At 43.6% G+C, this 12,870-nt stretch overlaps 1 protein-coding gene across 1 annotated transcript; it reads left to right on the top strand.

Moving 5' to 3' along the window:
- The first annotated feature begins 6 nt into the window (after positions 1 to 6).
- On the top strand, positions 7 to 8,348 carry VIM (vimentin). Its single transcript, XM_017729215.1, has 9 exons — positions 7 to 395; positions 591 to 651; positions 4,674 to 4,769; positions 4,910 to 5,071; positions 5,563 to 5,688; positions 6,412 to 6,632; positions 6,725 to 6,768; positions 7,160 to 7,245; positions 7,730 to 8,348. The coding sequence occupies exons 1-9, from the start codon at positions 13 to 15 to the stop codon at positions 7,769 to 7,771; spliced, it is 1,221 nt and encodes a 406-aa protein (XP_017584704.1). The 5' UTR covers positions 7 to 12; the 3' UTR covers positions 7,772 to 8,348.
- Positions 8,349 to 12,870: the final 4,522 nt, after the last annotated feature.

Genomic DNA, 12,870 nt, shown 5'->3' with positions numbered 1-12,870 from the left:
TCGCCCGGCGGTATGTACGCCAGCAAGACGACGTCGGTGCGGCTGCGGAGCAGCATGCCGCCCATGCGGCTCCACGACTCCGTAGACTTCTCCCTGGCCGACGCTATCAACACGGAGTTTAAGGCGAACCGCACTAATGAGAAGGTTGAGCTGCAGGAGCTTAATGACCGCTTCGCCAACTACATCGACAAGGTGCGCTTCCTGGAGCAGCAAAACAAGATCCTGCTGGCCGAGCTGGAGCAGCTCAAGGGCAAGGGCACGTCCCGCCTGGGTGACCTCTACGAGGAGGAGATGCGGGAGCTGCGGCGACAGGTGGACCAGCTCACCAACGACAAGGCACGCGTGGAAGTGGAGCGGGACAACCTCGCCGACGACATCATGCGGCTGCGGGAGAAGTGAGTGTGCCGGGGGGACGCGGGTTCGGGCTGCCGGTGCCTCCCGCTGCTTCCCCCTGCTTCCCCTCCCCGCCCTGTCCCCTGGCGTGGAAGCAGCCCTTGAGCATCCCTAGCGGCACCGGGCCGGCGGGAGGCTGGGTGGGGGGGATTTGGGCGACCCCCGCTCCCTCCTCACCACTGTCTTGCCCCTTCCAGGTTGCAAGAGGAGATGCTTCAGAGGGAGGAGGCCGAGAACACCCTGCAGTCTTTCAGACAGGTTAGCAGTTGGTGGAGGAGGGAGGGGCCCGAGGAGGTGGTGGCTGTGCCTGGGGCGGAGGGTGGGAGTGCAGGAGTTTGCTTTCCTTGCACAAAGAGATTCCGTCAGTTCTCACGCAAGCCCTCCGTGTTTTCTTTAGGGGGATGCTGCGGTCTGAGGGGAGGGGAGGGAAACTATTGTCCTGCTTTATCCAAGGCTAGCCCGTTTTACAAAAACCGCCCCGACGTGGAATCACTTTCCGATCCAATAAAAGTGAAAGGGGGCCATCTGCTCGCTTGGCTGAACGGTATTAATGGTTTCTATGGGATTCACCGTGGAATGCAGATACGGGCATTATGGCAAGTGTGGTGGCAGCAGATTGAAATAATAGATCCCTTTGTGTCGGAGGGGAGGGCGCAGTGGGCTGCATTCTTACTAAATGTGTAATGGTGTGGGCATATTTCTAGCGAAATGTGTCTATTATGGTCCAGTTTTTGTACAAAGCAGAACTCCTTTTTGATGAATCACTGGTCAGTGCATTACTGGGCAACAGTTTCAAATTTAAGGTTTTTCATGTGGGTGTTGTCTGCTGACAAGAAGTAGACAATATGTTCCGTGGGGTGAGGTCTCAGGATTGAGCCTGCTTCCTCTGGGTGTCCATTAAGAACATGGAATTTAATCCTCTGTAAAACAAAGATGTTAACCTAAGAAACAAGTTATGTTAGAGTTTAGTCTTTGTAGGATGCTGTGATGTTACCCAGATAAAGTAAAACCTACATGACAACCAGAAACAACTGTGCAAACAGTGTTTGAAAATTCTTAAGCTCAAGTTTTCACTTGTGCAAAACCAGCTTTCAACTTAGATTAAGCCTTGTTTGGACTAGGAGATATTTAGGAATGTGCCTTCTCAAAACAAGGTCTCTTCCCTAAAACTGCTGGTGTAAAACAGCATTGCTAGCATTCTTCCAGACTGGAAGTGACTGCCCATATCTCTAGGCAGCTGGGTACAGGCTGACTTTGTCCCAGAGCTCTTCATAGGCATTAATAATAATAATAAGTACTTGATTGTCAGCATTTTCCTGGGAAAGGCTTTTGACTGCGGTATGATTATAGTCCTTGAAAGAGAGCAGGTGTGTTCATGAGATAGTGTGGGGAAACTGAAACATCTATTCCCATTCAGAGCCTGGGAATTCAGTCTCCACTGGCGTTCTGAGGACAGAAGTTTGAAACAACAGTTTTGAGATGCTACCTTAATTTAAGCTTCTGGGGTTTTTTTGAGTGCTAAGACAATTTAATATAGTGTGAAGTTCTATGAAGGAGAATTTAGCTTAAGTTTTAGAGAACCTCATCTACTTTGATTCATTGCTGAATTCAGCTGAAGGATCAATTGACTTAAGCTTGGCTTTTAAATGATATTTCATATTTAATTGGTGCATTCTAGGCATGTCTGTATTTCAAACCAGTTGAATGTTATGAAGGCTGTAGGCTTTAAAGTGAACTTGGCTTGGAGCGCATACCCCACACTCATTATCCAGCTCTTCCGTGTACTTTGGGAAGGGGTCATTCAGCAGCTCAGCCTCTAGCAGATGTGTGCATGCATGACAGTCAGAATTGGATCCATTTAACCTCCTGAGCTGTAGCTTGTGCATAAGAAATGTGAATCATTGTCTATGGAAACTCTACACTAAATCTACTCTTGACATAACCAGTGTGTGCTGGTGTGCTTGATTTGAACATCAGTCATACCTCATTTTTCCTTACTGGGAAGGGGGGAGTTAACATGCAGGTTTTGAAACCTAAATCTGTTTCAGTGAAAGTGAAATTAACTTCCTAGAACACTGAAGCTGAAATATCCTGTTGTGCTTTCCATTTTAAAGAAATGTGCAGCTCTTTATTAAATCATTATATTTTTCCACTGGAAAGTTGTATAGATTTGGAACACTTCAGCAGGTACTTTGCTGATCTGAGGTACCATCAAAGCTACTTTTTACTTGATGGAACAGTTGTCTACTTCAGTATTTTAAAATAAAGAATGAATATCTGAACTTAAGCTTTTATTTCCAAAAAGCTGCCTGTTTCAGAGACGGTTCAGCTCATATGTACTGAATTTTAATTTATTTTTTCTGGGCAAAGATGTGATTTTACTCATGTGCTGAGGGACATACAGCATAAAATAAACGTGGAGGTTCAGTGAGTACTTGTGGTGGCTGGTTAGCCTGTGGTACATGGGACAGAGAGTTCCTTTGGGGCAGGACAAGCATCACAGTTAGTGAGAATGTTATTTACTGCAACTTTGCCAGCTAGTCCAGCAGCAAGGAATAGGTCCTGAACCTGTAACAAGACTAACAGGTCAGGTCCTGGCTAACAGGAGGTTTGTCTGAGGTAAAAATGGATGCTCAATCCTGCAAACTGTGTGGCTTGCATTGAAGAATCTCCTAGAATAAAATCAGTGCATATTCCAACTGTATGTATCTATAACTTGTACTTGTTTGTTCAGGCTACAAGTAGCTTATTCGTTTGTGTGGTTCTCCACACATCTGGGCACTATTGAAACACTGAATCTTAATGATAGGCAATATATAAATGATAGCATATAGTAAAGTACATACCACATATTGTAAATGTCTTCAGTTTAAGTTGTTTTCAGTTTACCATAAGGTCCTAAAATCCTGTAGCTATTCTGTTGTTACAAAAAAAATTAATAGCCTTCAGGGTGAAGATTTCTTTAAAATCCTCTAGAAAATTTTGGATGTCTGGCCAATTGTGTAAACATTTTGGGTCATAGCCATGTAATTTTCTGCTAGAATGATCTTGAGGGGTTTTGGGGGGAGGAGAACAAATTAATTAGGAAATTCTTTCCCTGAACTGAAAAACGGAGCTGATATGAACTGTGGGTGTAAAACTCGAATTGATAGAAAAGTTATGGAATGACACATGAAAGGAGTGTTTTGCTGGATAAAGTAAACAGAATAATTCTTCTGGAGCAAGGACCTTACCCCAGAGTAGGAGTGATCCAAGGAAGGGCTTTCTAGGAGTCTAAAGAAAACACTCCTTTTTTCAAAAGTGCCATAATAAAGAGAGCTGCTGATCAGGAATGCTTATGCTTTGGGCAATCCAAAATAGCTTTAGAGTAAGCTGTGAGAACCTGATATGTTAATACCCTGTGAGCACAAGCATGTGGCTGTGTATGTAACTAGTGTGAAAGGAACAGTCTTCCCCTTTGCAGACTGAATGCCCTACACATTCAAAATGCAGAAGGTTCCCATTCAGTGTTTAGTCTTAAGTTATGTTGTTGAACTAACTCAAGCGCTCCCATGTAACATTCATGATGTGTCTTCTGTTATGCTCTAAATGAATTTTTGCTGTTGATTAAGACTATCTCAGTCCACCAAAAGGTGGAGTCTTTGCCAGCAACTGTGAGGGTGTAGGCAATGATGAGTAGCTCAGTTTGTTTATGCTCATACCTTCTTTTTCTCAAGGGAGATCTGTTGACCTGCATGAAGTAAATGCTGCAGTTCCTATACGTACCTCACCAGCTTTACAAGTATGCTTTAAAACTGTGGTCTGTGGACTTAAGGAACTCTGTCCTTGGTCACCAAGGAGTTCCTAAGTTAAGCCCACTGATAGGCATGAAGGCACATGTGTTGCACTTTTAAGACCCACTGAAAAGTGGAAGTTTGCAAATTGCAAGACTAACTCTTTTTCAGTGTAGTCAAGCTAGAAGTGCTTGCTGCTGACTTCTGACTCAAGTACTTGTAGGATTTACACCCACCATGATCTGTGTGCTCTTGATCATGCTTAGCAGCATGTCAGCAAAAATGATGTGATCAACATAAGTGGTATGGTTTGCAAATTCACAGTGAAGGCGTATATATTCGTTTAAGGCTGGGGTAGGAGATGGCAAAAAGGTTTTTTTACAGCTTTTGATTTCCTGTTGTCTTGCCAGAAAGCTCAGATGTAGCATCAGTCTGTATGCTGCTGAACTTGCTGTAAGACTTTTCTACATCCGTTTTGTAAGATTATGAATCGTTCTCTCTCATCAGGATGTTGACAATGCCTCTCTGGCACGTCTTGATCTTGAGCGCAAAGTTGAGTCCCTGCAAGAGGAGATTGTCTTCTTGAAGAAGCTTCATGATGAGGTAAGCTGAGAAACAAGGTCTGTGTTCAGATGCAGACTGTCTAGCAAGGAAGCTTTTTGCTGGTTCTGTCCCAGAGTCTCCACCTGTGTATGATCTGTGTGCATTTGTGCAATAATGTTGAGTGTCTGCTTCTCTCTAAGGAAATCCGAGAATTGCAGGCCCAACTCCAGGAACAGCACATCCAGATTGATATGGATGTTTCTAAGCCTGATCTTACTGCTGCCCTGCGTGATGTTCGCCAACAGTATGAGAGTGTTGCTGCTAAGAATCTTCAGGAAGCTGAAGAATGGTACAAGTCCAAAGTAAGTAAAATGCATCAGGCACTGGAACTAATTGTATGTAAGAGCTTTGCTGTAGCACTTGCTGTTCCCTCAGTTGCTCTAATGGACATGAACATAACCATGACACAAAGTCTTTTTTTAAATCCTAGTCTGCGAGGGGTACAACTGAAAACATTTTGTGCCGTAACTACAGCATCAAAGTAATGGGTGCGCATTGGCAGTCTTCTCTGTGCTTGTACCTGAAAGCAGATGTTGGATGAAGTACTGGAGAAATGAGTGAAAAAATGATGAAAAGATGGGAAATGTACAGGGTGGGAAAACAAGTATGAAAGTTTGCCATGAGTTCTAATATAACAATTAGAAATAGGCATTTTAAAAGTAATGCTAATGTTTAAGCATTTCAGGTGCTAATCCTTGTAATACCTTCAGTTGCCCTCAACTGCTGTGTCTGCAGAAAGTCTCTTTCACCATTTCTGTTGAAGGGTTATGCTAACCAGACTGGGGCTTTCCAGTTTGCAGATCTCTCTGAAGCTGCTAACAGGAACAACGATGCCCTGCGCCAGGCCAAGCAGGAAGCCAATGAGTACCGCAGACAGATCCAGTCTCTCACCTGCGAAGTCGATGCTCTTAAGGGAAGCGTAAGTAGAAGACAGCAGTTGTTCTTCTTCATTGCAGCTTTAAGCACTGCACTGCAGTTTAACTGTGAATTTGGATGTGAATGCAGGTCATCTGCCATGCAATTCAGCAGTGTATTAGTACTTTTGAAAAGGATGCTATGGGCTCAATTTGTTTGCATGCACAACAGTGCATGATAGATGCTAGATTGATACACTGAACTAGTCTTACTAAAGCTGTAAACAATGAGTTCATTCTCTTGATATACTATTCACTGTTTATTTAGCACTTTCTGAAAGTGTTTATGCCTTGTCTGTGAGGTACAGCTAAAGTTATAAAAAAACCTTCAGGAGCAGTAAAATGTGCAAATTCTGCTGTTGCTAGAACGTGTCTGCCTTAAGGACAGGATTGAAATGGATGTAACAGTGTTTAGCACACCTGCAAATCTCTTCTAGTAAGGACTGCCTGCATGCTCACTTGAACTGCATGTGTTGGGCTTACTGTAAAGGATGGCTTTGCCACCTAGTAGAGCAAATATGTGGCACACCTCAGATCACGTAGCAGAATAACCCTCTTTGACTTGGCAAAGGGAAGATAAGGATATGACCAATTTGGGACATGTCTGGGGATTTTCAGAAAGTATGCTAATGTAACACAACTTTCCCTTTTTTAAAATGTTAAGGATCTTGAGGGTGGGGAAGAATGACTGAACTGCAGCAGTGCTGGATTTCACTATTCCCTTCCAGAATGAGTCCCTGGAGCGCCAAATGCGTGAAATGGAGGAGAATTTTGCTGTTGAAGCTGCTAACTACCAAGACACTATTGGCCGTCTGCAGGATGAGATCCAGAACATGAAGGAAGAGATGGCTCGCCATCTCCGTGAGTACCAGGACCTGCTGAATGTAAAGATGGCCCTTGATATTGAGATTGCCACCTACAGAAAACTGCTGGAGGGTGAAGAGAGCAGGTAATCCCATGCAGATGCTTTTCTAAAACCAGTAATTACTGGAAGATACTTTATACCCATGTCTGATTTTATCCATTTTTTTTTTCCTTCAGGATTAACATGCCTATTCCAACCTTTGCTGCTTTGAACCTGAGAGGTAAGCTGTTTCTGCTACTTCAGTTTAGGCAGTTGCTCTATCATTAGCATGAGGGTTCTGGATAGTTCCTTTTATGCTGGTTTTTAAACTTGTATAAGTGCAGTTGGTTTTGAATACTCTTCTTGGATCCAACTACAGTATTTGCAATTATTTAATCTTGGGTGGTAGCAGCTCTTTTGTTCCTGGACACATATTTTTAAATATTGGTACATAGCAAGTAATGAGTTTGGATACCTGCTGAAAGTGCTTTAAGGGACACAGAGAGAACATGTGGAAGACCTGGCTTATACTAAATAGGATTCTGAAAGTAGACACTAAGATCTGTTACACCTCATTTCTTTGAGGGGGCACTTCATCTAGACTATTGGTAATAATAAATCTTCTTCTGCAGAAACCAACATTGAGTCTCAGCCAATGGTTGACACTCACTCAAAGAGAACACTTCTAATTAAGACCGTCGAAACTAGAGATGGACAGGTTGGTGGTAACTTTCAATTTTATTTCTATGACAGCTGGTTACCTTAAATTCTTAAGTTTGTCTACTGCTTACTGCAGCTTGTACGTGGTAGTAAGTATTGAGTAGAACAGCAATTGGCACTCCAGGCTGTGTGACGGAACATGTAGGTATAGAAAACAGGATTATCTGGAAAAAATCAAAATTCATCTGATAGTAAAACCTTAAGTTGCTGACTGTTACTTGTGTATTGATTATTTAAGTTCAGCTGACATGTGGCAGGAAACACAGGTACTTTACTTGCCTAGGATACGATGCTGTTGTTAGTGTAAGTAAATAAAACTTAAATTATTTCTGTATGCTATTTACAAACTAGAATTTCTCATAAGTGAGAGCTGATACCTGCTTGTTCACATTTTGGAAGTGGATGTTCCACTTCTAACTCTTAAAAAACCCACAGCAATCTTCCTACTAAAACTTAATGCAAGTGTTTCTGTTTTTCATTAGGTTATTAATGAAACTTCCCAGCATCATGATGACTTGGAGTAAAGCTGAAGTGACGATGCATACTTACTAAAGGAGAAATTCTTACCAGCAAGATTGAAAAAGTCCATGTCTTAAAGGAAGAAACAGCTTTCAAGTGCCTTTCTGCAGTTTTTCCATGAGCGCAAGATGATTATGCTAGGAAATAGGTCTTAGATCTTACAAACTGACTCCCCCTGAAGGATTAGAGTTTACAATGGAGCCTAGTTTACAAATAGCAATATCTTGTGCTGCAATACTGTTTTTAAGTATCTGAATTCAATAAAACTGCTTTTTCCAGCACAGTATGAGCAACCTGTCGCTACTTCAATAAATCTTTGGAAAATGGCTCTTGATGTGTTCTAATTTGTTAACTTCACGAGTTTCTGGAAAGCCATAACAACATAATGCTGGAATTATTATACGGTTGACATCTCTAGTACTGGCTGTGTGGAATGCTGTTTTTTCAGTTTAACTAGATAAACTGTCTTATTCACTGCTTAGGTTTTGGAACCAATTAAAATGGATTATAACTGGCAGATGCATAATGTATTATGATATTTCTTATCACTTGAATAAAATACTTCAAGCTAATAAAAATTAATCTTGCTTCCATATACTAGTTAATGCAGTTACTAAATGTCAGAATGCCTGAAGTACCTTAAAACTTGGCTTTCTAAAACACAGTAGTTATGTAGCAGAGAAATAGTTCATGTGAGCCCTTATCTCAGACAGCACCTTGCAAAGTTAACAGCTGACTTGGTGCATTAACTTATTTTTCCAGGAAAAACTAGTTCCCAAAGGCATGTTGGTATTACAGAAGCTAAATGAAGGCTTTGCCCGGAGTGGGGGTTAGGAGAGACTAACTTGCCTTTTTGCTGACAATTCCAGTATTTAAACCCCTTTTACAAAAGGAGAGCCACCATGCTTGGTGTTCTCTGCTGAACATCAGTGTAAATGCAAGTTCCACTCTGCTTTGCCATAAGTCTTCCAGGAAGCAGTAGTGGAAGTCCTCTTTGAATACTTAAGTTTTCTTCTGCAGAGCAGCATACTTGTCAAATTTAAACACAATAAAGACCCGCAGCACAGCCCCATGAAAGTAGCTACTGTGTTCTGTATTACTTCTGTAAAGCCTGCTTTCTGTAACTCTTTTACTGAGGTACAAATTTTCTGGAATGAGTAAATGCAAACTGAAGTTGTTCAGTAAATATGAATAGCATTCAGAGTAAGGGTAGTACTTTCATGTTGTACAGACACTCTTGTTAGCAGTTTGGAACTGATCTGTAAGAAAAACTTACTGTTGTTTCCATCTGACAGGGATGAAAACAATTTACTCCTTTCCCATCCCTCTTCTTACCCTTGCTCAAGTGTGTGACTAACTGGATGCAGTGCAGGCACTGGACAGGGTATGGGGGCAGTAGGACTCTGCTTCTTTTATTCCAGTTGCTGGCAGCACCAGGTTAGGAGTCCTGCAGCCAGGATACTGAAGAGGGAGGTGGGCAGTCCCTGGGGTGTGCTGAAACCCTCTGCAGCTCCAACACACAGGCATCCTGAAACCTGAAGGTGGAGCCTAGGCATGAGGGCAGTTTACATCTTTGAGCCACCTAGGGAGAAGAGGCTGCTGAAGTTCTTCACAGCAGAAAAGCACCTGTGCTGTTCTTACCCCACTTTTCTGTAGTAAGTGTTCAAAGAAGACTTCAGCCTCCCACTTCCCATCAGGCCAGGGGGGAGTTTCACTGTTGCACCAAACATGGGCTGATGATACATATAAATCCATTAGGCTGGGATATGTCCCTGTCCAGTTTGGTGCTTTATGTGCTTCCCAAGTGAAAAGTCCTGCAGCTGATCTGTTTGTTCTGATGACTCCTTCATGCAAAAGGGGCAGAAGTGACACTGAGGAGGGTGCCTAGACCCAAGCCTCAGCCACAGCTTTTGCCTCAGCAAAGCAGAACAGAGTCAACTGGTCCACCACATAGAGGGTAGAATAGTCTCTCTAGAAGTTGAGAGTGAACTCAGCATTTTTCATGTTGCAGAGATTACAGACACCAGGTTTTCTACTACCTTTCAACATCCAGACTGATAAAGCACAAATGAGCTTGCATGGGAAGTCTTTTCTGTGATAATGCCAGCTCTGGGCCTGTGTAATATCTCATTTTGAGCCCTTTATAGGCACAGGTTATCAACAGCCTTTTAGGGCAAGTGTGGAGTAAGGGACTGATGTCCTGCCTGTTGCAGACTACTTAGGTATTTCTCTGGATCTAGGTACTGAAAAAGTTGAGCCAGTGCTAAATGTAATTTCTTGCAGCTAAAGCAATGGGAGAGCCCTGGTTGGTGGCATCTGGCAGCATGTGGGTAGGGAGAGCCAGCTCTGCTAGGGGCTGGCGGGGACCCTCAGTGGCTCTGGGCAGAGACCCACAGCACAGTGTGCTTTTTGATATATATGTACATTGACCTCCATAGGCTGTGATAGTCGTTCAGATGTTGCTCCCCCTCTGCCACCAGCTACCTGGCTCAATGCTTTCTGCTGCCTTTGATTGCTTCACTCAGTAGATAAAAGAAGTGCCTGTATCAAGCACTGACTGCAGCAAAGGAGTTATTCCTGGCTCTTCAGTGTTTGGGGTTACTCAGAATACAGACAAGCATGTGGCAGAGCTCTCAGTCCTGGGAATAGATAGGAAAATAAATAAAAATAAATAAACCTAGTTGCCTAGGGGACAAGGAGATTGCAGGAGACCTCAAAAACCCACGCTCCTGCAAGTGCGAGAGCACCCTCATGGTGGAGAGTGGACAGTGGCTGTGTAAACTTCTCAGTGTTTCATCGAGGGACACCAGCCTTATGCTCGTATATAATTACTGAAAGCTGCTTAGTGTTGAGCCAGCAGCTGACCTCAGAACTGTATTTCACATCCCAATAACTGCAGGCAGCAGCTGCACCAAGTGGGGCAGCCCCCACCGATGGCTGGGTGCTTGTCCGGCCCTCCAACAAGCCCCATGAAGCTGCTTCCCTGAGCTTACATAGTGAGTGCCTCCAAACATGTGAGCTGTTCCCAGAGTCAACAACATTAATCCTTCAGATGACTGAGAATCCTCATATTCAGTTTATTTTGCCTCATGTAGCCAGAACCTTGTTTTCCTTTTTTTAAATTTTTTAAAATAATCTTGCAAAACATGGAAACTGTTACCAGAGACTCCATATTCCAAGCCCCTGGGAATGTGTAGCTAATGCCGTTCTGCCATCCAGATGGTCTGCTTTAGTAAACAGCAAATGTATTTTTCCCTCCCTCTCTCATTTTTTCTTTTTTTCTTTTTCTTTTTCTTTTTCTTTTTCTTTTTCTTTTTCTTTTTCTTTTTCTTTTTTTTTCCTCTCCTCTCCTCTCCTCTCCTCTCCTCTCCTCTCCTTCATCTCTCCCTTGTCTAATATTTCAGTGTTGAACACACTGGCTCACAGAGTGCTTGCAGTTCTGTCCCAGCCAAAGGCTCTGGCCTTCTCTCTTCCCCTCCCTGTGTCAGCTCTTTTCAGTTGTTACATCTGTAAATGAATCTGGTGCTTTCACTGGTGCCCTATTGTGCTGGGTGGGAACATCTGTATTTTTTTAAGTGCAGGGAGGAAATACCTTCAAGACTGCTCTGAGGTTCTGAATGTTTAACTCTGAGGTTATATTGCTCGGGATGCTTGGGCTGGCGCCTGCTGGCAGCATGGTGGAAAGCTGTCCATCAGTGCTGGCAGTGGGGGCTGTGCTCACTGGGCCTCAGGCTGCAGGGTGCTGCCCCATGGACTGACAGGGGTCTGGGCAAAGCTACAAAAGCACCCAAAAGCAGGAACTTTCAGAAAACTGCTCATAGGAAACCACTCATCCCAGCCCATTTTGAAACTTCCCAACTGGGGCCTGGGCCAAATCCCACCAGGCTAGGCCCAGCACCTGTGATTAGAGCACTTCCAGGGGTCACATTCAAAGTCCTATTTGCAGGTGCAAGGTCCCACATGTAGGTGGGTTACTGGGTACTTTGAGACTGGTCTGTTTTCCCATTAGTCATTTAAACATATCGTGTAAATTCTCAATCACCTTTAGGCACCCATGGAGCATGGAGACACTTGTGGCTGACATCCCTGTCATAACTCTCCCTGTTGGTGGCAGTCACCAAGGACCCAAGGCTGTGAGGAGATCACATCCAGCTGGAGCTCACCTGGTGTTGGGAGGGTCCTGCTCCTGGCCATGGCTTGCTTATGCCAACTGCTGGAAGGGAAGGCAACCAGAGGATATAAATTCCCATGTTTGGAGAGGATGAACAGTTGAGTGGCTGGATAGAGAATTTTGCTGGCGCCCTAATAAGTATTGGAGATTTTAATTATGAAATCCTTCCACAGGGGAAAGGAAGCCTGGATATTACCAAAAAAAATTAAGTAATTTGCATACAATAAACTGCTCTAAGAGACATTTACTCAAGTGCAATCACGCATGCAGAACTAGGAAGTGCCAAAAATAAATTATATCTTCAGTCTTCATTTGGTCCCTTTATGCTCATGCATAATCCTACAGATTTGAGCTGCAAGCCCATGGACCTTGTTTCATGCAGTGTGCACACCCAATAGCACTTCAGGAATCACCACTGCTCACTGCTAGAGCATTTCAGATCCCCCGCCTGCGTGTTTCCCCAGTTCATCTGCTTTAAAGAGTCCAAATTTTTAATTTCCTCTAGAGAAGCCTCTGTTGTTCTTCATGATCCTTTGCAACACCTCTGTGAGAGGTGGGGTATTGTCAGCCCTGTATCAAACATGGGGCCATGGAGCACTGCAGTCAAGCTCAGAAGTGGAAGCCAACCTCAGGGGTCCACTGGGAAGGTGGTTAGCACTGTGTAGTTTTAAGGCACTTACTGATTTCACGTCCAGGTATTTTCCCAGTCTAGATTTCAGATTAAGTCCCCACAAAATGAAGCTCACACATTATGGGGTACCAGTGTAAAACACAGTTCAAGTGAAATTCTCAGCTTCAGCCAGGAAAGCTATAGCACAAACACAGAAAAATCTGTTTCTCCAACAGCGTAGAGTTACCTTAGCCATAAGACCCTTTTCTTCTCCACAGCATATTGCATCCTTCATTCCACGTTCCCTCTTTCTGCACTAAGGG

The sequence above is a fragment of the Corvus brachyrhynchos genome, unplaced genomic scaffold (assembly GCF_000691975.1).
Source record: "Corvus brachyrhynchos isolate BGI_N302 unplaced genomic scaffold, ASM69197v1 scaffold142, whole genome shotgun sequence".
NCBI lineage: Eukaryota > Metazoa > Chordata > Aves > Passeriformes > Corvidae > Corvus > Corvus brachyrhynchos.
This window is presented reverse-complemented; position numbering and strand designations above follow the sequence as displayed.